This window comes from Pholcus phalangioides, unplaced genomic scaffold, assembly GCF_987345545.1.
Source record: "Pholcus phalangioides strain wild (caught in Gottingen) unplaced genomic scaffold, Ppha-v1.0 ptg000015l_1, whole genome shotgun sequence".
NCBI lineage: Eukaryota > Metazoa > Arthropoda > Arachnida > Araneae > Pholcidae > Pholcus > Pholcus phalangioides.
In genome coordinates, this window is record NW_028301608.1 from 35,196,634 (window position 1) to 35,224,617 (window position 27,984).

The 27,984-nt window shown below is 35.9% G+C and overlaps 1 protein-coding gene across 3 annotated transcripts in view; it reads right to left on the bottom strand.

Annotated features, from left to right (window-relative positions):
- LOC149075915 (uncharacterized) overlaps positions 1–16,206 on the bottom strand; it is a 57,195-nt gene extending 40,989 nt beyond the window's left edge. For 2 of the 3 annotated variants that reach the window (XM_089243420.1, XM_089243421.1), the window contains exon 1: positions 16,050–16,206. In XM_089243420.1, the coding sequence (XP_089099546.1) occupies positions 16,050–16,137 (88 nt within the window). In that variant the 5' untranslated portion in view covers positions 16,138–16,206. Of the gene's footprint in view, positions 1–10,159; positions 10,271–12,991; positions 13,064–15,131; positions 15,222–16,049 lie in introns of those variants that run through there. The other variant, XR_016194024.1, reaches the window with a different exon arrangement.
- Between the last annotated feature and the right edge of the window lie 11,778 nt (positions 16,207–27,984).

A 27,984-nucleotide genomic window follows, 5' to 3' on the forward strand; every position in this document is an offset into this window, starting at 1 on the left:
ACTTATTGTCAATGTTGTCAAATAGTTTTTGTAACATGATAGATAAGTCAAATAATAAAACCCTTACTTTTATGTAGATTAAAGGGTTTTATATTTGTAATTACAATAACTGAGAGAAAAAAATCTATTTTGATAATTTAAATTTTCTGATCTGCCCAAAATTTTATTTCATATAAAAATTCTCATGCAGCATTTGTTAATGCACTAATTAAACTCCTTTATGATCACCTAAAAATTTCTTAGCTCAGGGTGCTTAAAATTCAGTTTTAAAGAGTATTTTCAAACAAAGCAGAGCTGACAGGACTATATCCAAAGCATTTGTTTTGCATGTTTAAATACAGCTTCAATTAGAAAACCATTGCATTATAAATGCTAGTAAGTATACCATATCATAGTGCAAAAGAAAGAATAAATCAAGTTTGACTAAGGATAAGTAATAGGAGTTTCTTAAGCATCATGTACAAGCTAGCATTGTCAAATTAAATGGCATTTTAGTCCTACGATTTAGTAATTTAATTGCTAGATATATTTCAATGTTATGCACAATAAGAGTAAGCCCTATTGTTTTAAGTATCAGTGATTATCTAGATAATCTAATAACAGAAATCAACATTACATATATGATGTAATAAATATTTTTAAACACTTATCTGCTGTAAAAAGAGTACAGCAGATGGTTTATATCAATGCACATATATAAGCAGTTGAAGAAATTTTGGAAGGTCAAGAATCATCTTGAATCAGAGAATGTCAAATCATTCCAGTTTTCCCTTCAGTGTTTATGCTATGCTTTATTCAAATTGTATATTATAAAACAACATATTGTCCAAAATAATTCTGTCTGTAGAGTAAGTATTTAATATTTAATTTCCTATTCTTTGTATAACATAGTCCATTTAAAAATCACATGCAATTAATGTGCGTATTTGGATGGGAATTTTCATATTCAAAAGCAATATTTGAGGTTTTCGACATGACAGTTTAGACAGCGGTTTAAACCATCAAAAACTGCCAACCCTGGTTAGGAATGCTTCATATTTCTCATGTTTCAAAATGAGTGGGCTCAAAAGGAAACAGTTAAGATCATTGCTGAAGTTGATGGAGTAAATAAAAACAATGTGGCATTAAAATATGGCACATCTTCACCTACTATTTAGACATTTTTGTAAAATTGGACACAACTCAGTTCTATTGCCATGGGCAATATAATATCGCTATAAAATGATACTTTTTTGATATTTTGCTCAAAATTGTTTTGAATTTAATTTTAACTTTGTCACTTGTTTTCCTTCTTTTGAATGCATCTGATAACATCAGTATTTTGCTCTACAAAATCACCAAAAGCTGAAGTTATTGGTATTGGTACTTTTTGTGTAAGACATGCAATGCGGTAAACTTTTTTTTACAGGAACAATGCATTTTGGTTAACTTTTATAATAAATTAATCAAATAAAATTTTTTGCGGCGAATAAACACATGAAAGCACATTTTCTGATGGTATTAACAGTGTTGATGTAAAAAAGGTAACAACAGCATAAATTTGATCACACATAACAATAATTTTGGTTCTTGATGTAATGATAATTCCTTTACAACATTTTTTTTTCTTTCTAACTTTGTTAATTTTTCTGGACTTCTGGTAACTCCTTCAAGGAAGGAGATGGGATGGGTTATCGGCTAGAAATGTTTTCCCTAAAATAGCCTGCCTTGGGATAAAGTTGCAAAGGATAAATAAAAAATATTTTTGTAGTGAAAAAGTATCTTTGTAGCGCTTGCAAAGAGTGAAACTCATACTGCAAGTTTTTTCCCCAATATATAGGCCTACAGAATACAGTACTGTACTTTTCAGTCAGAGTAGGCTACACAGGATAAACCTTTGGAGGGGGCACGAAAACGAGTCTTTTTTCCAGAGAAATTTAGATTTAGTACCTTTCAAAAAGTATTTAAATTAGCAGAAATTGGTTAATATAGCATATAAAGAGGTTATTTTATTTAGATATTATAGTTTTTTAAAAGCAAAATATTAATTCCCCCCCCTAATTTTTTGGCCCCCCCTATATTCTTTCAGCACCAAGTACTACCAAAGCCTCCTAGATACTAGTGGGGGAAAAGTAATGATAGGTCCCTTAAAAAGAGAAATGAAAATTCATGACTTTTTAAGAAGCGTTTAACTCTATAATGCCCAGATCGCCCGAGTAGGTTAATGCCCATAACCGCCTCAAGTTGGCCCAGCTAGGGGGTATGGGTATGTTTTGGTGGGCTTTTGTCACCAACGGGGAAGAAGATGAAAGCTATGGTCAGAGGCGGGAACGGAAAGGACAACTGCAACGCTCTATCAATGGGATTTTAAAAGCTGATGTACTAGAATGTTCCGTGAGAATGGACTAAGGGTACTCAATGCATTTTACAAAGAGATAATACTGTGAGGAAAGGGGTGTTTTCAGTAGACAAATTATCTCCCGAAAATCCATTGAAATTAAAGGGTGAACGTCAATGCAAAGGGTGACATGAATAGAAACTCATGGAGAAAGGGTGGGGAGAGGGAAAGTGGCCGAAATTTGGACGATTCCACTTCGAACAGAAAAAACTTGGTATTTTCACGACCCTCCCAGGTTTTCTGTCTGGGCGTTAAAGAGTTAAGCACTGTACCAACCTTGATAATAGTGACCCCATTCCCAGACTTCCAAGTCTATCTCTGCCTATGGTTATTATACAGACTAGCAGTGAGTAAAATTACAAGTGAGTAGCTAGTAAACTCACCAAATGTGATTGAGCCTTATCATGGCCAGGCAAATCTAGTTATTAAAAAATAGTAATTAAGCAATAGCTGTGTACTTTTCAAGTTGATTACAAAAGTATTTAGCTGCTTCAAGACATGCATTAATTAGCAGAAGTGTTCTAGTTTTTTCTGGTTCTAGGAGCATGCTTTGTTGAACAAATGCATTTCTCTGTATCGATGCAAATATATCATTTTGGGGGAAAAGTATCAATACATTTACAAAACAATGATAGACAGAAGGCTACAAAATATTGAGATTGAATGTGGGAGAAAATTCCCATCTTTTGAAAAAAATTACCCACAATTCGTATGGAGAATTCAATTCTGTGGATATAAAAAGCATATTGTAAACTCACACGCACACTTTCATTTATTAAGCTTAATTACTACAATTTCCTGAGTATAATCTGCAGATACAAATTTCGAATTCATCAAAGGTTTTGATGTGTGACACCTCGTTTCTATTCCATCAATAGAAATGAGCTTCCCATGTTTGGAGGGGAAAAAACTTTTACCTAAATTAATTTGGAGTTACAGACTATGTGCATTGTTGTCAATGAGTTTCACATTGAACAAATTTGTTTTTAAGACTGGCAATAACGCTGGACTTCTGGTATGAAATTGTGACCTTCTGTGCAAAAATGCAAATATGATACAAGCCTTGGAATATTCCACTTTCAAATAAACTGCAAATAACGATCATTATATATGACATTCTAATCAAATGAAACAATTCTAACTTGATCACCACTTAAAGGCCTAACTATGAACAAAACTTTGAACTATGAACACTAACGCTTGAGGAGTGGTGAGAGCTAAAACTGGTATCACCTACATTCTGACGATTATTTCTGGAATACAGTTACTACACGAAATTTTCGACTACAAATTCACAACACATACCAGATTTACGCATACATTTTTAACACAAAAACTTTTGCAGAAAATTAATTTTTTTAAAAATGTTTGTGATAAGAAGGAAAATATCTTTGGTGAACCAGTTTGTCACATTGGCAACACATAGTTTTTTTTGACAAACCGCACACTGTCTTAGCATCACAGACCAATATTTTAATTAATAGAATAATAATTTAATATTAATAGAAAATTATGTAAATAGTAATTATGTTTTATTATTGTCATCTTTCTGACAATAATAAAACTATATATGATTGGTTACACTTTTTGTAAACCCCTTGAAATATTGCCAAGTTGGATCGTTTGGCAACTGCTCCGATGCAATGCCAAAGGAGAAGCGTGAAGATGATTCTAGAATATAATAGAAAATTCTAAAAGGTCTGTTTGGCCTTCTGTTATGAAACTACAACTATGAACTAAAAAAACCGTGGGCAATGTTGTCCGTTTATTGATGCTTCCCTTTTGACTTCCCTGGCCATGATGTTTTGCCGCTCTGACGATGACTGCATTTAATTCATTTTACATAATATTTTTGTCACAATAAAGTATATTATTTTTCTATAACATGCCTGATCAATATAATTCAGCATAGGGCTCTACCGCTTCGTAAAAATACAACAGATATGGCAACAAGTAAAGTTTGAATGCCAGTATTCTTTTCCGAACGATGGCGAAAACTAATCCCAGTGCTACGCATATTCATCAGGTTCTACTTTGACAGCAGCAATGGATGGAAATTTGTTAGCAGCTCAGCAGTAAAACCAACAAGCACTCTTGGAACAAGTTCTTGGACGACAAGCCAAATCACTGAAGATGAGCATCTCCACATTTTGTCATTTCGATAGGATCCGTGACCGCTGGAGCACGTACCTGTGCTGCCTGAATAGCATTTCGAAGCTCATGGTGTCACAGAAGATAAGCAGAAACGTGCATATTTCTTGTCATGGGTCGGTGTTGAAACTTTTGAATTACTTCAAAAACTGTTTGTGAAAGCCGATGTCGCAACTCGTTCGTATGTGGATATTGTACAGAAACTTACTTATTTTGAATCTAAAACCCATGTGTTGCTGATAGATGTGAATTTCTCAGATGCCATATGCAATCAGGCCAGACGTACGAGGAATGGGTCGCTGACTTATGAGGAATTGCCAGGGACTGTAGATTTGCATGGAATCGAGATGGATGTTCTCAATCTTTCGTGGACTCTCTAATTCACGATGCCGTAGTTCTTCATACTCCTCATGAGCAAGTTTGCTCTGCAGCTCTCCAGCACACGAATCCTAGTCTTGAAGGTGTCATCAAAATTACAGACGGTTTTGAAGCTACACAGCGCGGACTCTGAAAGTGAATCCTAATTGTCTTTCAATAATTGTGAAGTTCTGCAAATAAAAAATTCATATTCAAAGTCGTGGTAGAATTCCAAGAGAAGCCAAATTCAGTCTTTGAAAAAAACCCGGTGATGTACCTGGTATGGCAGACATCCGAGTGCAAATTTCACACTCTCTCGCGCGCACGCACACACACATATATATGGTCACTTGCAATTTTTACAAAAAAATAGGCCATATTTCTTCCGTTTGCTATTCAAGAAAAAAAAATTTAATCCAACGAAAAATTCTCCAAATCAGAAACATCAGGGAGCTAATCTCTCTTTTCAGATTACAGAAACTGTGAATGCTGGCATGAGCTGTACAGATAACAAATTACTCATTTTACTGATGGTTAATAACTAAGAGATACAAAGTTCTTGTGTCACCACCATGCAGTCCATCAACTGCAAAACTGGAAGGATATGGTTGTGTTGAATTTCCATTAAAAGGAAAAATTCTGGTCATGGTCAAATCTAAGGGTAAAACCATGGACCTTCCTCTTATTATGGATACTGCGGAAGGATGTAACATTTTGGGACTGGTTCAAAGCGTTTGATTTTCACATTGATGACTCTGTTCAGCGAGTGATTACTTTGGCAACACAACTACTTTTCTTGAAAAATTGGCTGTACGTTTTCCAGAGGCATGAAGTATTTCGAGATGAACTTGGGAAGTGTAATTCTTACAAGGCTAGTGTTTTTCTGAAGCCAAATGCTCGACCGCTCCTACAGTTGTTGTAAATAAACAGAATGTCTCTATTCGGATTTGTGGTGACTACAAAGTGACAGTGAACTCAAATTGATATAAATCAGTCTATTATCAATATTCCTGTTCCAAGACCTGAAGAATTATTCCAGAAATTCAAAAATGATCAAAGTTTTTCCAAGACAGATTTTTCCGATGCCTATCTTCAACCTGAATGCATGCCACAGTATTGATGTACAGGTGGATGAATATATTTCTCACTATCCAGTTGACTACAAAGCACTACAGAAGCAACTGCTAGGGACAAGAATCTAAAAAAATTTCATTATATTCAGACTTGTTGGCTAAAAGACTTGCCTGAAAACAAAGAGAGGATGTAAAGCCATACTTTCTAAGAAAAAAATTCACTCTCTGTCAACCGAGGTATCTTTTTACTTCAAACTGAATGTCTTCATGTAATCATTCCAAAGACTTTGCAAAGTTCAGTTCTGAAGACTCTTCACATTTGTCATTGAGAAATGGTTCGAATGAAACAGATAGCTTGAAGATATTGCTGGTTTCCACGGATTGAAAACACTGCAAGCCAATGGCAATGTGAGAAATATTGTTCCAAGATTGGCCAAAACCAAATGATATTTGGAACAGAATTCATATAGACTTTGTAGATCCCTTCTAAAATTTCATGTGGCTTATCATTGTCAATGCATATTCAAAATTTGATCAAGATGAAATCTACTACTTCAGAAGCGACTACTGAAGCTCTAAAGAAGATATTCATCATTAAAAGGAGATTGCAGATCACTCATGTATCATACAGTGGCACACAATTTACAAGAGAAGTTTTTGAGGGCTTTTGCAAATTCAATGGTATTGAACATCTCACTACTGCTATATTTCATCCAGCCTCTAATGGCGAAGCAGAATGTTTTGTTAGGACATTCAAAGAACCTATGAAAAAAGCTGTGTGGGGAAGAGACCACAAGTCAGAAGTACTCCAAAAGCTTCTGATAACATATAGGATAGCCTCATGGCATACTCTGTGGAACATGGGGAGTTGTTTCTGAAGGACCCAAATAAATAAATAAAAAAAAAAACATATAGGATAACACCCAAACCTGGTTGTGATAAGTCCCCTGTGGAACTATTGCATTGCAGGCAGCCTAGAAATCTGCTCTCCCTCTTATTCCCTGAAAGGATAAAAACATTGCACACTCTCTCACAAGACAGTACTACCCATAAGTTCAGTAAACAGCAAAGTTTTCTGTAAGAACCATTCGAATGGTCCTAAGTGGGTTAATGTCAAAGTCCTCAAACATCTTGGCAAAATGATGTATTTGGTTCAGACGGATCGTGGAAAATGGAAACATCATCAGAACCAAATGAGAAAAGATTTCTTCAGAGAAACATCCTGCAATGAAATCTTCGGAGTACTTTGTGTCGACTATCAATTATTGCTGCCTCCTTCTACTAAAGATTCAATATGTCCAGAGACTGCTGCCGAACCTGCTGATGGTGGTTCTGTGGTTACTACAAATACTTTAGTTCAGTATCCTAAATGCTCTGTACCAGTTTCGAGTCAATCCTCTTCTGTTCTTCGTAGGTCGACTCGTAAGAGGACACTGGTCAAAAGATTTATTCCATTGTGAGGGGAGGAATGTTATGAAACTACAAACTAAAAAAAACCCATGGTCAACGCCATTTGTCTGTTGATGTTTACCTTTTGACTTCCCTGGCCACGATGCTTTGCCGCTCTGAAGATGACCACATTTAATTCATTTTACATAATAGTTTGTCACAATAAAGTATATTAATTTTCTATAATATGCCTGATCAATATAATTCAGCCCAAGGCTCCATCACTTCGCGAAAATACAACACTTTCAAAACGTGGTGCCGCTTTTTAAGAACTATGAAGAAGTGAAATTGTATCGGGAAGACAAGTCCTCATTTGTTGATTGCATTTCGTCAAGATCTCTACTTGTAAATAGCTATTTCTGTGAATAAATCTCTGACATCCAGCAAATTGTTTCATCCTCTGCTGATTTTAAGGACTTTTCTGAGAAATTACCCAGAGCATAATACAATGGCCATCAGATGACCTGGCTACTTTTTTTCAGGTGACAAGATACCTTGATGAATGGTTAACCCTTCTTTGTTTGTAGAAGGTTCATTGTCACTTCTCTTTGAAATGCCAAATACCATCCGCTTCTCACAACTCTGAATGAATGCCAGAACTTATCCCATTGCCAAGATCTCTTCTAGCTGAGTTCTGTGGCAGAGTCAGGAATATTTTATTGCACGTCCAAAAAAAGAAAAACTAACAAACATACAAAATCTTTAAAATATATTTTCAACGGTCAATTAGGTACAGTCGCAATTAACAAATTTCGTGGTGATAATAGAAGAGATGAGATTGGAGAAAAATTCTAAAGGTTTCGTTAAGGATGAATATACATATATTACAGGTAGAATGAAGGTATATTTTAGAAGCAATTGGAGGGGGGCCCATACCATCTCATCTGTTAACTTACACTTGTCATACTATACACATAGGATACAGCAAACTCTAGCAACTCTGAGTGAATTATCCAACATGCTATAATGATCATATGGCAAATCCTTTTTCACTAGTTCTGTTGTCACTAGATCATTTTCAACACAATATCCTCCTCATCCGTGATGTTCCCACATTCAGGTAATTGGCATATCTGTCCTCTAATTTGAAATATCCGAGAGTTTCTAAATATCCTTCTAATGCGAGACATCTATTTGGCATGATTATAAACAGCTGAACATAACAAGACTAAATAATTTTCAATTCACTTCAAAAGTTTGGCAAATTTTAATCGAAATGGGAAAAAATACCCCAAAAAAGTCAAATTTCAAATACTCTGTCAAACAAGTTTATATTAAAGTTTCAGTATTAATTTTGAAAAATACTTTGAAATCCTCTCTATACACAATAAAAAACTGGAAATGTTTGAATTAATTTTTATCTGATACTAGCTATAATACCCAGCACTGCCCGGGTTTCCCTCAACTGCTGTGAGAGTTGGAAAAGTGACGAAAGTGATGAAGGAATAAACTATTGCACATAATACTGGCAGCATTAAAAAAATGAAAAACCATTATAGAGGCATTCGAATGTCTGAAACGCATTGTCAGGGACCACGGCAACCAATGTAAACATTCCAAAATTGATTGTTGAGGCCCAGTAATCATTGTTGCCCGACTATATTTTGCCCATTTCAAGCATTTGCCCAGCTTTGAAGTAGTCTATCGTTCAAGTCGGACCCCGTTTGGTATATATGCAATCTAAAATTGTAGATTTGTATGGAGAACACTCACACACACAAATCAATCGCTGCTTCAAAAATCAATTTTATAGATATGTGAATAAAAACTATGTTCCATTTATGGAACAAATTATCACATTAGCTGGCATGTTGGAAAAATCGGGAGGGAGGGGGGGACACACACTAGCTTTTTGAATGTTGGAATCCTCCAACATGCCCAGGAAAAGTGAGGTTCTGTGAGAATCCCGATACATTAAGACAATAATCAATCCATATTAAATATAAGAAAATCAGAATAAAATAGTTTTCATTATAGGAAACATGTTTTGTCCAGGAATTTGAATTTTGAAGAGAAATCAGCAAAACCATCTTTGTAAACATCAGGGCCATTAAAATGTCTAACAGTTCTTCGAAATACCCCCCCCCCCCCCCCACAGCTGTGGTTCTTTTAAGTCTCTCACCCATGGCTTCCTCTAGAATAGCTTAATAAACAACTACTTTAAAACACTGAACTTTGAGAACCACTGACTTACAGCACATAGCTATATTTGCTGATGCTATGTGAATAATTTTCACTTCAACTACAATTAATTTTCCAAGTCTATCTGAAGACTGTTTGTACTATCTACGTGGACCACCACTAGTCTGCACACCATAGGTTGAGAAACACTACTTTAAGTGGATTCTTCTCATCTAACTTGAATATTTATTGTGTATCAGTTATAATGAATATTGTATTTTTCACATCCTCAAGTGACTGTTACATTTAGGCTCAATCCCATTACCCATCATTCCATTGTTCAGTGCAGATATCTGTAGTCAACCCATAGTAGTTAGCAAGTCTGAACTGGTACAGTTGAACACATCAAATCCTGCGTTACATAGAACATACAAGAAATTGCTGGTTCATGCTATCCAATACATTAAAAAAAAAAAATAGATAACGATTGTAATACCTCCAAAAACCGATAGACATGAGATGTACACAAAAAACTATGAATCCTACATTTGTTTTTCTCGTGTTTCTTAATTGAACAATTTTTTTTACAACACTCAAAATTCACTAGTACAAAATAATTATTGACAGCACTTTTATCCCAAATTTTATTAACAAAAAAAAATTCAATTTAATGAATTTTTAAATCAATTTCATTGTGAATTGAGGAAGTCAGTGTATGGATCTTCAATGAAGGACTCGAGAACTGGAAAGCAAATCAAAAGAACAAGAGTTAGTTTCACATTTATGGTATATTTGAAAGTTAATGAAACATAAACTCAACTGCAATTGCACACACATTTATTTAATGGAAATATAGCCCATGAAAATTATTACTTTTCAATCCAATAAAAAACACTCTTGACCATGTATATAAAAATATCTCATTGCGAACAGCAATGCTTAAAGCTACTAACTTAAAACATTTTGGCATTTACCTAGTCTTTTCTATTATTTGGTCAAGCATGCAGAGTTTCAAGAGCAAGGGCAATTGGTTATGAAAAAAAAACCCCAAATATACAGTCCATGCCGCCACTTAATGTGATCACATCGGAACTCTGGGGTTTCTGATAACAGTAACCGAATGATAACTGTATCAAAAAAAAAGTTAAGTTCACAAGGCCATCCCATTTGTTTGGACGTATAGTAAACGGTAATGGTAAAATGGGACACCTAATTGGTTTTGCAAAATGTTCTCAATCGCTTTATTTTTTTCATTTTGTTATGAAACAGGACTTTTTTTCCCTTTTAGCTAAAATCCTGCATTTTTGTTAATCAGCCATTGTGAGGCATTAGACTGAAACTGTCTAATATATCAGTTTACGATATTTTTTTATGTTCACTATTCACTTCATTGATCCTTAAGAAAGTCTCGTGGAGAAAAGAAATTTGAATCAGGTCAAGTGAAGGAAACTGATCAAGAACTGAAGGAAATACTTTTTTTCTTGTTATACATTTGCCTTCACTATTAGGTCATTCCAAAAGCAGTTCCACACGCACATGGATCACAGCGAATACTACGTAATGGTTATAACATCAAGTACAAAAATGTTGGTCAATAAGAGTAGGGTTGTTGGTCGAAGGGAGTACGGGAAAAAAACCTTCTAGACTACTACATAGCCTTGTAGCATGATAATGATAACTTACAGGGAAAAAAATTAAGTTTGGCTAAATCTTAACTTTAGAATGTGCAAAAAACCCAGATAGCATTATATTCGAAGTCCAGAGAGAGAGAGGAGATAACTATAAACAAAAATTTTCCCCCCATATTATGGTATTGGTGCATTCCTTGCAAAATTGATAACAATTACCCAAATGATAACATTATCCATGATCGTAATAAGTGGCCGACTGTATTTAAGAGAAACAGAAGTGTTACCGATTACCTAAGCATGTAGAATACGCCTACAACTTTTCTGTTTTGTGCGATTTCCGATACAATAAAACCATGAAAATTATATCTTAATTTTCGTACTCCCCATAATGTAAGAATGTTTAAGAACCATGAAAATAAACAAAGAAAAGGAATAAAATACCTTCACAAAATGATTTCTTAATCTTTCATATACTATTTTAGAAATATGGAAAACTATGCAGGGTATTTCTGCTAGTACAGCGCAGAATGTTTTGCAACAAGCCCTCAGATGACTGAAAATGATATTCGGTAAGAATTCCCATGTATGACAGTGTTTCTCTACATTTTTCGTAAAATTCATCCAGATTGTTCTGCAACGTACGTCACATATTTCGGCACATTCTGCTTTGAGGGTGACAGTGATGCCCACAAAGATTTTTTGATGACTGTGGCCTTAGCTAACGAATATGGATGAAAAAATTTTAAGTTTAGGCCACAGTTAAACTATAAAAGTTTGGTAAAAGCACTGTTACCAAACTTAGAAAAAAAAACCAAATGAGCCTATTCGTTAAATTTGCTCGAATGTCACTGATAAGCTTAATGGTTGAATTTTTCAACTTTATAAAGTAACTTATCACTTTTATGGTGTAATCCTTGCCTTACAAACACTTAAGTTGATATGGATGCATGTACTAACATAAAATATACACACATACATACTGTAACTGCAGTTACAGTGGAGTGAACAGATAATGAGTTCCATGAATTACGACCAGGAAGAGAAAAATTAGACATCTGCGCATAATGAAAGAGGATAGAGATGGCTGGATGGGTTCTGAAATGAAAAGGTGTGATGCCTCCACAGAAAAGGGAGGCCAAATGGACCGAACCAGCAGATAGCGAAAATCCCAGCCTTGAGGTGAAATCAAATCGGATTGTTTGAATCCTGCACCTTGTTCAGTGCCTCTTCTCGAATATGTGAGGTATAGAACAAAATAATACAATTGTTTTCATTGCTAGTCACTATTATGTACTATTGCGTACCTCGTGGTCGCCTCACTATGTACTAGGCCTTAGTGTTGTATGAAAGTTAATCTAAAATTTTGGGCAATTTCTGGAACAAATGAAAGAATTTTCCTATAGAAGCCTATGGGTAATCTCGTTTCGTTTAACAAATGTTTTTGCATAAGTCAAAAGATATCACTGCGTGTAATTAATAAAATACACAAGATAGTATATCGTATGTATTTTAATGGTATTTATTTAAGCAAAAATAGGGGACAAGATTCACATTAAGGTATAAAACAAATTTTGATTGAGATTGGCAGGATCGATAGGTAAATACATGGTAGGGAAAATAGAAAGATGAGACTCATTTCCTCAATATATGATTTCAGATATTTTTAAAATTTTTTGCCAGTAGGATTGGATTTTCATTATTTGACACAAGGACCAATTTGATCAAATTGTATCAAACAATTGCTAGTAAAGTAATAAAATTTCAGCATGTTCATAAGGAAAAAAAAGCAAATTCTTTTCGAATAAATTGCATTATTGAAAGAGCTTACTTACCAAGAAAATTACATGTGACCAAGTGTTATCAATTGTTTGCAATCAATGAATTCAATTTCTCAAAGTAATCATCTAGAAAAACAAAAATTAAGAAAATTCAGTTCATAAAAATTCTTATAAATACTTTTCAAGTAAAAAAAAAATCACTATTAGCCTTTGCCACAATAAATTTGTTGAGGAGGGTCAGGACTGACTTGGGAACATCATGGGCCAAGTTATTTTTCTAAGGCCCTACTTGGGAAATTCTCGAAAAATTAAACCACTTGTCGTTTTTCAGAGTCCCTTCTTCCCTTGAGACTCATCAGGGAACGCATGCGTTACGACGGAACTGGGAGGGCATTTTCAACATCAAAAATTGAAAACTCAATTCATGTATTATGTTTCACTGTTTTTATGAATTTTTCGAATAAAAAAAAATGCCTTTACAATGACGTTCACGAATTTGTTCACATGGTATTTGGAAACTTTTCATTGCAAACCTCATCAAGCTATTAAGAGAAAAAACTGAAACTACAAGAAAACTTGTGGCCAATGCAATACCATTATGACTTCAGTGATTTTGAGTGTAGAAAACATTTTATATATGTCACATTGAAAATGTTACTGAAAGTAGATAAATATAGGGGTGATTAACAAGGTAAGCATGTAAATTTATATTTTAAAGTTGTATGAAAAAAAAACCAGCGCAAATATGGAGTTTAACTTTGATTTAACAAACCAGATGGAACTGAAATTTTTATTCTATAAATCAAAGTTGTTGTATCTGTGTTCAGATAATGAAATAAGTACAAACGTAAAAACCAGGAAGTAAAAAAAAATTACATTGAAGAAATGGGCCACCCCACACTGTATAAGAGATATCAAAAAAATTTTTGCGAGATGCCACTCAAGTGTAGTTGTGACATTTTTTAACACTACAATATTTGAATTGAAATGTTTTGATAAAATATAATTTGTTGTTTTCCCTATCAATAAAATCAAGTGTATATCAAACAATGGTGGTAAAAATAAAACAACAGTGATAGGCAGATTGTAATTTACCGATCTTGAGAAATCGGGACAAAAAAAAAATTTTACAAAGGGTAAGGTGCCAGCTATAACTTTTACGAGCCAAACTTCTTCCAAGAGAAAAACAGTCCAAAATAATTTTCTTTTCTACTTTTCCAAAAACCTACTGCCTTTTTTTATGATGGTACATCAGTGATGTCACTCTAATTGAGCTCTCTGGTAACATAGCAAAAATTTCTTGCATGTGGGACAAATGCTGTTTCAGTTCCTGGCTTCGGTTACAGCCTTGCCTGGTAACAGGGGAACATGCGTCTGAAACAAGTACAAAGTATATTACAAGATTTCTGAATTAAATTTTTGTGTCTTTTTCCAGACATTGAAATTTTGAGTATTTGGCACAGGGTAGCGGTACATCAAAAGGCTAAATAATCATAAATTAAAAAAAATTTGTGTCGTCTTTGGTCATCAATCAAGTAACCATATAGTACATAATGTCAATTTTTTTAATCGCAATAACACCCATGGTTTGTCAAGCTCTGTGGTGGTTTGTTACTACAGAAAAACTTGTTTAACTTTATCACCTACAGTTTGGTTAAAATCTGTTCATGCTTGGTTCCATTCGAAACTGTCCAAAGTAGGGAGGTATCCAGGTACAGCAGCAGCAACTGGGGCAGGGGGACCAGGTGCCCCGGATATTGGACTAGAAATGGCGCAAAGTTTTTTTCCCTTTTGTTGTAATTTTTTGTTCCTAGTTAGGGGTCATTAAAGGATTATGCCAGCATTGGTGGGGGTGTAATTTGCTGGCTTTTGACTCTGTGGGGGAGGGGGTGTTTGAAGGTTGCTTACGTCATAAACTGCTCCTTTTTGAAGATATGAAATATTCTAAGCTGCTGACGAAATTTTGCTGACAAGGGGCAGGGGTCAAAATGGCTGAAAATCTGCTTACGTAATACTTGAATGGTCTTTTATAGTTTTGTGTCCAGAATACAGAGGTGTTCAAACTGACATGCTTTTACTGTACAGGTAATCAATAGGAGTATAACAAAAGTGTGATATCACGCACATTACACATTTGTTATCGAACTATTCAAGCCATCACAATAACAAATTTTAAATAAGAAAGGTTTCTTACCTCAACATCCAGTGCTCTCTCCATTCATTTTTAGCGAGAACCGTTCGCCAAAGTAAAATAAAATCGTGCGCTATTTATATATCTGAGGAGCTATCAGAATAAAACGAGAAAAAGATTTCATTTGAAACATATAAAATATTCATTTCAGTTCCTCTTACCACGGTATAAATCAAACATTGTTATAGCATCGCTCGAAAAACAAACTTTTCTCACAAGTTTTTTTGTGACGACGACGACACACATTTTTACTGTAACGCAAAAAAAAAACCCAAAAAAATTAACCGCAGTTACTTTTGTAATGGCAGAAATATGAACGCATTGCAAGTACAATCTATACATTAGAAGTGTAACCCGGTTAAAAGGAGGGTATTATTATCAGATAAAAAAAAAAAAATGTTGTGGAATAATACACATGTTGTTTAATAAAGGAATTAATGCACACATGTGAAGTTTGTCGGAAAATATGATAAATAAAAGCTGCCAAGAGAAAAATAAAAGACACATTGTGAGAAGAAGCGAGGAAAGAAGAAAAATTCACACGTTGTTAGGAAATGAGAGCTTGTTGTGAATGTTGTGAAACCGGGTTATAGAAATCATTCAATCCCGTGTACTACTACAAGTACACACATTACTCTGGCTATCTATATTATTTCACGATCATCGATATTATAAATCAATCCGCGCAATTCAGTTCTCCTTCGGAGAGCGGAATATTATTTCAAAAACTAAGAAGGAAAGAAAAAATTAAATTACTCCTTTCAACCGCGATCCAGTGCAGCAGCAGCAGCGCACCGTTTCAAATCAACAAAGTAAACAAGAAAAAAAAAAGGGGGGGGGGGTCTGGATTCCGATAACAGATTAGGATAACTTGTTAATAATTATGAAACCTCTCTCTCACGGATTAATAAAAGAGCTTACCTTCGGAGAACTTAATATTTTTATTTTTCGCCCAAACACTCCACATCTGTCTGAAGTGTTCGGGGGAATCGTTTGTTGCCGCCGCCATCTTAACACTAACTCACTATTTTGCTCAGCAGCAGAAGCAGCTTTCGGGGCTCACAAAAAAATTTGACGTCAGCCATAGGTTGATGGTGCCACCTGGTGGCCATGTCATCAAATGATTTGAATACAACATGACCGAGGAGAAAAAAAAACAAGGAAGAGGAACTAATTTTTTTAGTTGTTTTTTTTTTTTTCAAGTTTTTATCCTTTTGAAGTAAATAAATTATACAAAAAAATTATTAAAATTATATTTTTTATTCGTTCGATTTCCTACAAGGTGGAATATATCAAGGATCCGGTTTAATAATTACTTACATCTGAGGCGAGGAGTCCACGGTGGCCTGACGGTGTAGAAATCATTAAGGATGTTCAAAGCCCATTCCAGCTGATTTGGAGGCGGCCTCGGAGGAGCGAGTGGCCATCCTGGAAATCTGGGAGTGAATGATGGTGCTTCGGGAATTACGTAATGGATCGGGCCTTCGATCGTCGTACCTGTTGAAAAAAATATAATAATTCAAGTTAATTTTTTGCATTTTCTTTTTTTACTCCTTAGCTAGAGCCACACGTGTTCAGCCTGGCCCAATACTTTCCAAAGTTGGCCGTGGGCGAGTAGTGTGGCCAGGACCGCTACTGTGGGGGGGGGGGGGGGAGCAGGCTGGTCTGGTACCCGGACGCCGAATTTACCCTTCAACTCAAGAATTCTTAACCTATGGGTCACAGGGGCACGGCCGTCTCTTAAGTTTTTTTTGCCCACTCACATTCTTACACACTTTCTTGGTACTTCGTTTGGTTTCTCACTAACGTGACCCTTCGCCTTCCAAGTAACTCTTTTAGTCATTCACATACTAGCGCACTGCTTTGGTTACTCACATGTTTGCACACGTAGTAGATCCCGTAAAAATGCTTCTGGATCAAAGATCAAAAGAGCACTCTTTTGGTCGCTCACCGACGTCGTTTCTCACTCTCTTGGTGACTTTTTCGGTCATACACTGACCAGGTCCTACATTCTCTAGGCCACTGATTTGGTCATTCACATGCTTGCAAATTTTTTGGGCATAATCTTTTCAGCCCCCCTCGTTGGGAAATTTGTTTATTGTGGCCTTTATATTTGTATCACTTTTTTGGTCTGGTCTCTCGATCTTTTTATTCATATACTGGCCACGGGGGAAAACTTGCATTCGGCAATGGGCCCGAGGCCCTCCCAACATTTGGGCCCGAGGCCCTCCCAACATTTGCCACCATCTCCTTAGTTACCCCCAGTATTTCCAATAATTTTACGCCTATGAACAGGGTCGCAACTAGATGCTTGGTCACCCGGGGCAAGAGCGCATTTTTACGCCCCATTGTAATGTTGAAGGAGAGGTTTCAGAATGAAACGTGCGTCGCCTCAGGTCCAGCGACCGGGGCACGAGACCCACCTGTTCCTCCCCTAGTTGCGGCCCTGCCTATGATGCTCACATGTTTGTACACGAAGTAGATCACTCTTTTGGTCACTCACCGACCTCGTTCCCCACTATCTTGGTGACTTTTTTCGTCATTCACTGACTCGGTCCTATACTCTTCAGTATGTTTAGTCATTCACATGCTTTCAAACTTTCTGGGTCACTCTTCTGGTCACCCATTCACCTAATCCCATGATCTTTTGGTCATTCTTTTAGTCATTAATATGCTTGAATATTCGCTATGTCACTTGTTTGGTCAGTCATTGACTTGATCCCCTGCACTCTCTAGGTCAGTGTTTCTCAACCTTTCTGAACCCAACGACCAGCAAAATGACTGAAACAATTCGACGGATCACATGCGTCCCGTATTACGGGACATTTCTGTATTTTTAGTGGCTCTGAATTTTTTTTATACATTTGTCCCATTTTTTCAAATGATGTTTATTTAAATTTATAATGTTCACTAAATTTTTCATTAATAAACAGCGTTTTTATATGTTAAATTATATTGCAAATACTCAGTATTATGAATATTTCTTGTCTTTGTAATTTTACGCTGTTTCAAGGTACACAACATTACATGTTTCAAGATATAAGACCCAATGCTGGGAGATTTCAGCCAACTTTTAAATCCTTATCTCATGGATATAGTAGAACAGAAAGCTAATTTAAATATAGTCGAATCCCGTTACAACGGACTCCAAGAGAGCGGAGAAATCACTTAGTTGTAACGAAATTTCGTTATAAAGGAATTCCAGGTTTTTGCATTGTTCCTACGCAAACTTATCTTGGGGATTTTGGATTCTTTGGAGAAAAGTGTCTTAAAACGAGATTTTCGCTATGACGGTATTCGTTAATACGGGATTCGACTATACCAACCGATGTCTCATACAGTATGCAGATACTAAAAATGAATTTAGTGACAGAAGAATTAGTGAAGACAATGTTCCGAATATTGGAATAAATAATGTTCCAAAAGGTATAACAGTCTTCCCTACAAGGTATAACAGCACATATGGTTGTTTTCAGCAAATTATGTAAATCGACGGATTTAGATTTCTGAGTAACCAGCTGCTCGAGTATCCTGCAGATGTCAGGACCACACGGCAAGCAAATGAAACTAAAATAAGAACACGGATCCAAAAGTCAATTTCATCAAATGATGAACCCTTCAAAGGTATTTACGAACAATTTCATATGCTGACATTCTTGTAATTTTGCCAGAATGTGCGCGTACGTGTTGAGAATCTAGCATGAAGTTTGTTTCTGTGTAATGTTTGTTATGTGTATTGCTGCCATCTGCCATCAATTTTTCTAACTATGAGTGGAGTGTAATAATTAAATAATTGTACCGATGTAGGCCCGTTGCTCTCTGTGGCGCAATACTACTACTACTACTACTAAATCACACATGCACCTCGTCCACATTCCTCTGCGGAATTTCTAATGAATCGGTACACGTTGGAATGTTCGTGTGCATGTTGTGAACCTAACGTGAAGTCTATTACTGTATATTGCTTGTTGTGTGTAGTGCTGCCATCTTTCATCATTTTCTGTAACTATGAGCGAAATGCAATGATTAAATAATTGCACCCTTGTAGGCCTGTTGTTCTCTGTTCGTGACATCCAACGAACGCGGACTGACAGCCACCAACGGAACTTTGACTATCGGGTCCAAACGTGCCAAGGACGCTATAATATCAATTTAGATTTCGATTCTTAGATCACGATTCATCATAATTATTCCGTTTTTATTTATACTCCTGTAATTGGACTTGTTATTCTGTTATACAAATTCATATAGATATATATACACACGCACATATACTCATTTAATAAAATTCCGGGTGCACCCATCTTTCGGAAACGCTTCGATATCTCCTTGAGATGGGAAGCGGGGTGTGCTCGGTCCTTCAATGTTCAATGCTGTCTGTGGCGAGACTTATTAAAGGAGAGATCGGCTCGCATTTGCGCCTCTAAGTTGGGAACCACAGAGAAAAAACTTCAGCTGATCACCACTGTGGAGACGAGGAGGATATATGGGGGGGGGGGGGGGGTGACTATGACCACTCGACGACACAGCGACGGCTCTATTGCAGTAACAAAAATATCTAAGCAGTACATAGTGAGTTTTACAAAATGCTCATCATAACGTAAATCCACCACGTTTTTTTACCGATAAATCTTCATTTGCGTGGGCAGTGATTGAAAACTGAAAGGCTCATCATACTGAAATCTGGATTAGTGGGTTGACTGATGGGCTTTGCAAACAAGTTTAATTGCGGTATTTCATCCAACCATTTCTGCTGATTTGGGTCCTTTTACCGGAACATAATATACTTTTTCTCTATTTCAGTTCTATATAGAACATACCTTAAAAACATACTCATTTATGAGATGAATTCAGGCTAAATTTATATGACTTTTCATGTTTTTTTTCCTTCAGATGGTTTCATACTAGAATGGTATAATATCAAGTGAGTTAGGCCATAATCAAAATAATTGGGCTATTCAGAGTATTCTGCAGATTCTCAATCAGTAGCTGGATCGACAATGAAATCTGTACATGTACTATTCTAAAGATGAGCTCAATGATGCAGTAAAATAAGAAAAATGTTTGATCTGGTCATTTCTGTCGCACCACGGTCATTTTCTGCACACGAGGGCTAATTTTAGACCGGGACCTACAATTTATTGCCAATTTCGAACGGCAGGCTTGTTTTTTATACTCATCGAGAGGTATTGGTGCGCAAACCTCTAGATGTGGGACTCCCTGAGGTAGCATTTTTTTCTGCGGTCATGTCGCCGTTTCTGTTGTACCCATGTGTCAGAAAAGTTTGCTGGAAATGACGAACCCGGTATCGAACTCGCGACATCTCTAAACATCTTTTGGTACTTTAGGCGAGTATCTTATCGACCCGGGTTACACGCCCTAAATCAAAACGCTATTAAATACGGACATGGGGCATTCTATGTTTGTGCAGGTGTGGGGATCACATCCATTCATACATTATTATTGTCAGATTTTTTTAGACATATTCTGTGTGATCGAGGCTAGATATCATTCGTAACGCACTTCAGAACTTAGTGGTACCCCCCCCCCCCCGCCCTGCAGCAATGACAGTGCCTAGATTCCACCTTTTTCATGCAGGATGGTGCTTATTTTCATAACTAAAAATCCACAATTCCCAACATTGTGTGTAATTATGTTTCCTACATTCTGTGACCAAAATAAATGTTATTTTCAGTTGCGAGGTTCATGGCCCTCACAGAGTCGTGACCTGAGGCCAGGATATTTCCTGAGCCTATCTATAGTAAAATAATATCATGAAAAAAAAATTGAAGATTCAGCCAGTACACTCCTATGCTGGAGCTCTTGTGGAATAACTGCAACGCGTGAGCTATATGCGTGAAATATCACGGTTGATCAGTTGCAAAGAGGGATTACATGCTCAAAAATTTGTTGCCGTTACTTATTTTGGTAAACTACGATATGTAAGCGTTCTGATGAGTATTTAGCATTCATTCTTGTTTATTTCATTACTCATATTCATAATTGCGTGTACAGAAAATTTTGTGTAAATGCCTACATAATAGCTTACTCTACGTCATGGTGCAACCCATGTGTAGAACTGATGTTCTACAGATGTGCATGTTTCGTTTACAGATAGTTCAGACAATAGCTCAAATTCTGAACTCCCCTCCTCCCCAGACAGATTATTGTAACCCCTTATCAAAATCTGCGACGTGTTAGCTTTCACTTATGGGGCCCTCGTGATGTGTTGCTACTTTTCCGGCGGTGGCCATCAGTTAGACATTCCTTGAAGTATGGAATGGGGCGTCATTCTGTTGGCCAGCTAAATTCTGTTTAAATTCTAACGTTACAAATTTGTAATGGAAAACATACTGGGCAATATCATGGCTCAATGAAACGTATGGAATTGGAATGTGAAATAAATACAATTTTTATCAATCTGGAGTGGTATCGAAAAATAATATTATCGGTTTTTTCTTATGCATGCAGCGATAACAGCCCGATATCGGGGATTTAGATAACAAAAGTGCTTGGTGGGGGGAGGTGCATTTTGCCATCGGGTTGGTAATATAATATATATGGCCAGTTTTCTTCATTTTTCTACGTATTTCGAATGGAATAATCCCTTGAATCAACTTTTATTTATTGTTTAGTGAAAAAAAAAAAGTGGCCAGCTCTTGTGGAATTTTTACTACAAAATTTACTTGGAATTAGTACTAAACTTCGCGTGTTTTCAAAAAGGAAGATACAAATGAAGTGATCAAAACAATGTATTATTTTTGTTGCAATTGGCATAGACATAATTTTTTAACCCATTTCTATTTGAAAATAAATTTGGAAAAAAGAATTAAAAAGTGAAAGAAATATCACAAAAACTTGAAAAAGTGGGGGAAAAAATGCAAAAAAATGGAAATACCAACAACATCAGCGCCCCGGTGATGATATAGCATGGCTTAAACATTCAGAAATATTTATATCGAATATGAAATAAATCAGTGGTCGAATAACATTTTTACTAGACCATAGGTTTTGAGGTTTGACCAAGTTAAAAGGTTAAAAAATTTAATATTATTTAACTCTCTGTAATGTAGTAGATTCCGTTTATAACGTTTTTCAGAAAACCATTTTGAAAATTCGTTGTAAGCGAGAAAACGCTTTAAACGGGAAATCTTGATGAGTATATCATCAAGTAGAAATTCCTTGAAAATTAATCAGAGTTTACTATGAGAATTAGTCAGAGTTGGGGGAAGAGAGAGAGAGAGCCTATACGAAAATTAGTCCTACTGAGCGGGGGAACGTTGTAAGTGGAATCGACTGTATTATTTTTGTTATACAGAAAGTTCGTGCAACTTCGTTCGTGTTCTTCATTTCTAATCTTATGACTATTAGCTGATCGGTTTCACCGTCCATTGCACGGTTCCGTTTGGCATATATACGCTCTAGCGAAGGAAAATCTCTATCTCTTCTGTAGCTTAGTGGTCAGAGCACTCGTCCGGCAATCGAGGGACCCGGGTTCGACTCCCGGTAGAGGCAGGGATGAGTTTTTTCCTTCCTTAAAAAATTAACATCTCAAATAATAAATATCTTCACAACATCCAGTCTTCTGTAATTCTTGTATTTCTAATCTTCTTTTTTTTTTTTTCTATTTGTGTTATTTTCTAAGAACAAACTTTTTCCAGTGTCTATATTTCTTTTTTCCCCTAAAAACCTCTCGATTTTCAATGCACTGCTTCAATTTTGTTCTGCTGATATATGTATTTACATTTTTTGCTATTTACTTTTCTTTAAAATTGGTGTAATTCACAATTTTTGTGCATTTCTTTAATCATGATAAGGAAACCAATAACTTTATTTGTCATATTCGCACAACTGTTTTTATTGTGGTCAAAATGTAGACTCTTTCGGAAAAAAGAAAGGATTTTTCATATTTCCTATTAATAGACAGACCTCATATTCCTTTCTACAACATTCCAAAGTATTTTCATACCATTAAATGTTTTTTAGAACTTTCAAATCAGTGTCAGAAAAAAAAAAAAAATCACCGAAGCTGGTATGCCTGATGCCTGAGTATGGCCATATTGTACTCAAGACTACATCTTAATTTTTTGTTGTTAAGCTCATCATTCACAGTGAATGGTATGTACTAGTATATGTTTGCTACCGATATCGATGTGACTATTGATTAATTAACGCTACCGAAGGCACTCAATAGGCCAATTAATTTTATGTTCGCATTTTTAGATCACATACACAAAAAGAAACGCTGATATCAATTTTACACATTCATTAAATGATACAGTTGCTATGTACAGTATAAAACTGCTCATGGAGTTGTAAGAGAAGTAAAAGCAACCGAATTCAGATTCTTCGCTCTGAAATTTGATTTCATTATAAAAGAATCTTAAAATAGTTATCATTCAGAGAGCTTTGCCATGAAATCATAATGGAAAAAGTATCACCCACACATATATATTGAAAATGAATTTTACTTTAGGGAATCGGAATGATTCGAAGAATTCACAAACAGTTTAAGTCGACAAAATCCAATTTCATCATTATTGGCTTCGTTATTTTTGCGTCTTCGCATAAGCTTTTATACTATCGCAGTGGAAATTTATATCTTATTTTAATCGATTTTTTTTTACGTTATGTTGTGAAGTAATTCTGTCAGCGGTTTCTATGGATGATCCGAATTCCCCTAAAATAAAAATTAATCGCCTTTCTACAGTACAGTAAGATTCGATTAATATGATAAGTGGAAAAGTCAAGAATCCGCTCGTATTTCGCTTTTACCCATAAAATACGGAACATAAAAGTGCAGAAATCATTTAATGATATAATTTAATTTGGAAACGCATTTACTAATTATGTATGGAATTATACTTCCGTATAATGCGTTTTTCAGATATTATATGCATAAATCCCAACTTCGAGACGCAAATGCGAACCGATCTCCCCGTTAAAAAATCTCGCCATAGAGACTAACAGGCCTACAACGTGCAAAATTATTCAACTATTAAACTTCACTCATAGTTATAAAACCTGATGGCAGATGGCAGCACTATACACAACTAGCGTTTCACAGAAATAAACTTCCCATTAGGTTCACGACACTATTGCTATGCATTACAATGGGGCATTAGGGTTCCCCTGATAAAAAAAAAGCAGAGAAATTTGTTTTTTCTATAAAGCATTTTGTTCTATGCCTTAATTGTTGATTCAATATAATAACAGAAATATAAATATATTTAATATAATAATTTTGTTGTACCAAAATAAAAACCATTTGGCTTGCAATTTTAATGCGAATAGTAAAAAGTCTAGAGTTTTGCTTGTTTTTTACCAAAGCCATGGCCCACACATCGTAGAGCAGGCCCCTTAGGCTGGGATATTTTGCAGGCCCACCCGGTCAGACTTTTCACGGACCCTTCTATAGTTAATTTATTGCGCCGCTGTGGTGGTCGAGTGGTCATAGTAACGGACTCGCGTCGCGAAGTCCCGTGTTCGAACCCCACCGTCACCACAGTGGTGGTCGGCTGAAATTGGTTTCTGTGATTCCCAACATCAAGGCGAAAATGCGAGCCAATCTCCCCTTTAAAAAGTCTCGCCGCAGAAAGCAATAGACCTACAAGCAGTACAAATTCAATCATAACACATCACTCACTTCACTTCTGAAATATAGATGGCGGCACTGAAAAATCAAACACAACACTACATACGCACTCAGACTGTTAGGTGCACACACAGTTACACTTCCGGCACGACTCAAAATGAATTCCCCTTCATGTGGTGCTCGTCTCGAGTTTCATATACGGAATTATGATTTTCGAATCAATTTTTCTCTTTTTTTACTAGTGGGCCAAATATTATAGAAAAAGGCTACTTCACCACATAACAACTCCGGTAATGTCGCTATACCGCAATTTACTATCCTTAACGAGTTGGGCCGGAAATGAAGTTGCCATCTATCGGTGATCGTCTCGAGCTAGTTAGGGAAAATATCTTGTTATCTATATTCTTCCCCCGTTCCAACCTGGGACTAGACGGCAACCTTCACTTTGGTAGATGAGCATCTTATCACCACGCCAGTCGGGCGTGACATCTCAAGGAGATATCGAAGCATTTCCGAAATATGGGTGTATCCGGAATTTTATTAAATGACTATTTGTATATGAAGTATATATACTGTACAACTACATAAACACTCATAATACAACTGGCTGTATGTTTTCGAATTTGGTAGACAGATAGCAGCACTTCTCGAACACATAACCGGCATTCCTCAGACAAAAAACTTTACGCTAGGTACAGAACACATACATGACATATTCCGACACGCAGTAATTCGTTAGAAGTTCCTCAGAGGAATATTCACGAGTAGCATGGTGTGGTTTGAATCTTTCTGGTGCAGTTGAACAGAATCGATTTAAGTAAAATTAGCCACCAACAATTCACTGATAGGAAAATTCACCGAGAACAGCTCGTCACCAGTGAGCGAGTGAGTGCGTTGGTGAATGAGCTAGTGGAGATGTTGGTGTGTGTGAGTAACCGTATGAGTTACAGGGTGAGTACCTTTATGAATGACAGAGTAACTTTATGAGAGACTAAGTGAGCAACTTTATGAGAGACTAAGTGAGCAACTTTATGAGTGACCGAGTGAGTTACTTAGTGAGTGTCCAAGTGAGTGACTGTATGAATGACTGAATGGGTGAGTAACCGTATTAGTGATCGAGTGAGCATGTGAGTGACCAAGTGAGTAGTTAAATGAGCGATTAAGTGACCGGGTGAAAGACAGCATGAAAAACCGAGTGAGTGAGTGACCGTATGAGTGACTCACTTGTTTATTTGCTTATTTGCTCACCTGCTTATTTTTTCATTTGCTCACCTGCTTATTTTCTCATTTTCTCACCTGCTCATTCACCCACTAATTTGCTCATTTTCTCACTCACCAACTCCCTGATTCACTTAATCAATTACTCACTTGCTCATTACTCACTCATTTATTCATTACTCACCCATTTGCTCACTTACCTGGTTATCTATTCATTCACTGTGCCACTTTGTTGATGAATTATTTGTCGGTAAATTTTTTTTTCTTCCGATGAATTGCGAGGCGATGAATTTTTCGCACACGAATAGAATCATCTCTGAAAGGGTTAAACCAAAACTAAGAACCTTCCTTTAAGAATTTCATGCTTGCACCGGATGAGCTATTCTCCTTGAAACCGGGAAAACGGATTCACAATCTTACAAAAAATTCGAAAAAGACTTCTTGCCTTCTCCCCTTTTTTGGTTAGGAACGAAGGCAAATCGTTTCATTGTGTACGCGAATAAAAAGCAACTGGGAGACCAGACATTGAGTAAAAATAGCTGCTTGTTTTCATCTTATAGTGACAGAAATTTTTCTCTTCCGTCCATACGGAGAAAAACGGACGTTAGCTTTGCGGAGGAAGCCAGCCATCTCACAAAAATACAAAGCCATCTGACCAAATAAAGGCTGAAAAATCTTACTCCAATGAAGCCGTTTCAGTAGAAAGTACGCGACATGATTATGTGGCTATTCTTCGTGTTTTTTTTTTTTTTTTGAGAAGTTACACATGAATCAAAACTGATATTTTTATCGATAAATTTTAACGATTAGAAAAAACAATTTCAACATACATTAGAGGGAAAAATAGAAAAATATAGGACTATACTGATGCAAATTTTGTTCAACAATGTTTAGCCACAAAAATCATTCAGCTGAAATGAAAATTTTCAAAATATCTGTATACTTGGTTGTTCCAGCTCCGTTTCGAATGAATATACGGCGTTTGCCATTGATTTCATCTCGAATAAATATGTTTCTTATCCCTTTCAGACCCGATCATTCATTTTTTGGAATTTTCCATTCTTTTTTTGCATTTTGTATACTCAAAAAACCGCATTAAAAACATAAATACGAAGGTTTTTAACAACTGGCTGTTGCGAAAATGAATTTTTAAAAAGAGAGAAAATTCATCGCAATAGCTAGTTGTTAAAAACCTTCGTGTGTATACACTTCGTTCAAATTTTCTAAGCCAAGACGATACAGAATATAAACATGAAACATGATGCAAGATATATTCATCTTGGCATACAATTTTTTTTAGAATTCTATTGTTAAATTCTATGTAACAAATCACAATTTAACGGGCGCACTTTCTCCAGCAAGCCATTTAAAAAAAACCCCCAAAAGTTCAACTGTAAATGCTGCCCTCTGATGAAAGCATCTCAAAGTTCATATTCTCCATATTTCTAACTCAAAACTTAAACAATCCTTTAAGTCAGGGCTTAACTTCCTGAGGTCAAAAAGAAAAAATTCTACAGTGAGAAAAAGCAACCCACACATTTGCGACTGAAAGGAGTTATAGAGTTAATTGTTAAAGGAGTTATATATTATTTCTCTAAACGTGGTTTTATAATCAATCTTTTCAATGCATCAACTGTCAAAATTTATCCGTACCTATTAAGAACGCCCTACTAAATATTACACCATAAGTACTTATTACCCCATACGACTTGAATCAAGTTGAAAACTTGATTTCAAGTAGTCAAAGGATGAAGATTTCTAGTAGAAAAATTTTATTTCATACTATAAAGTTAGAGCCAATTTGTTCTGTAGCTTGACGAAATGAGTGGGGGAATTTTCTTGCTTCTCTTTTTTTTTCAAACTTGTGGCAAGTTTTTTGCCACCAAAAGTTTCACCTTTGGCCAAAGTTTCACTATAAAAGTTTTATAAAAGTTCTTTTATAAAACTTGAAAATATATAATAATAATAATAATTATTATTATTATTATTACAAATATATTTGATAAAAGTTTGAAAATGCAGCTAATAATCTTATTAGTCACA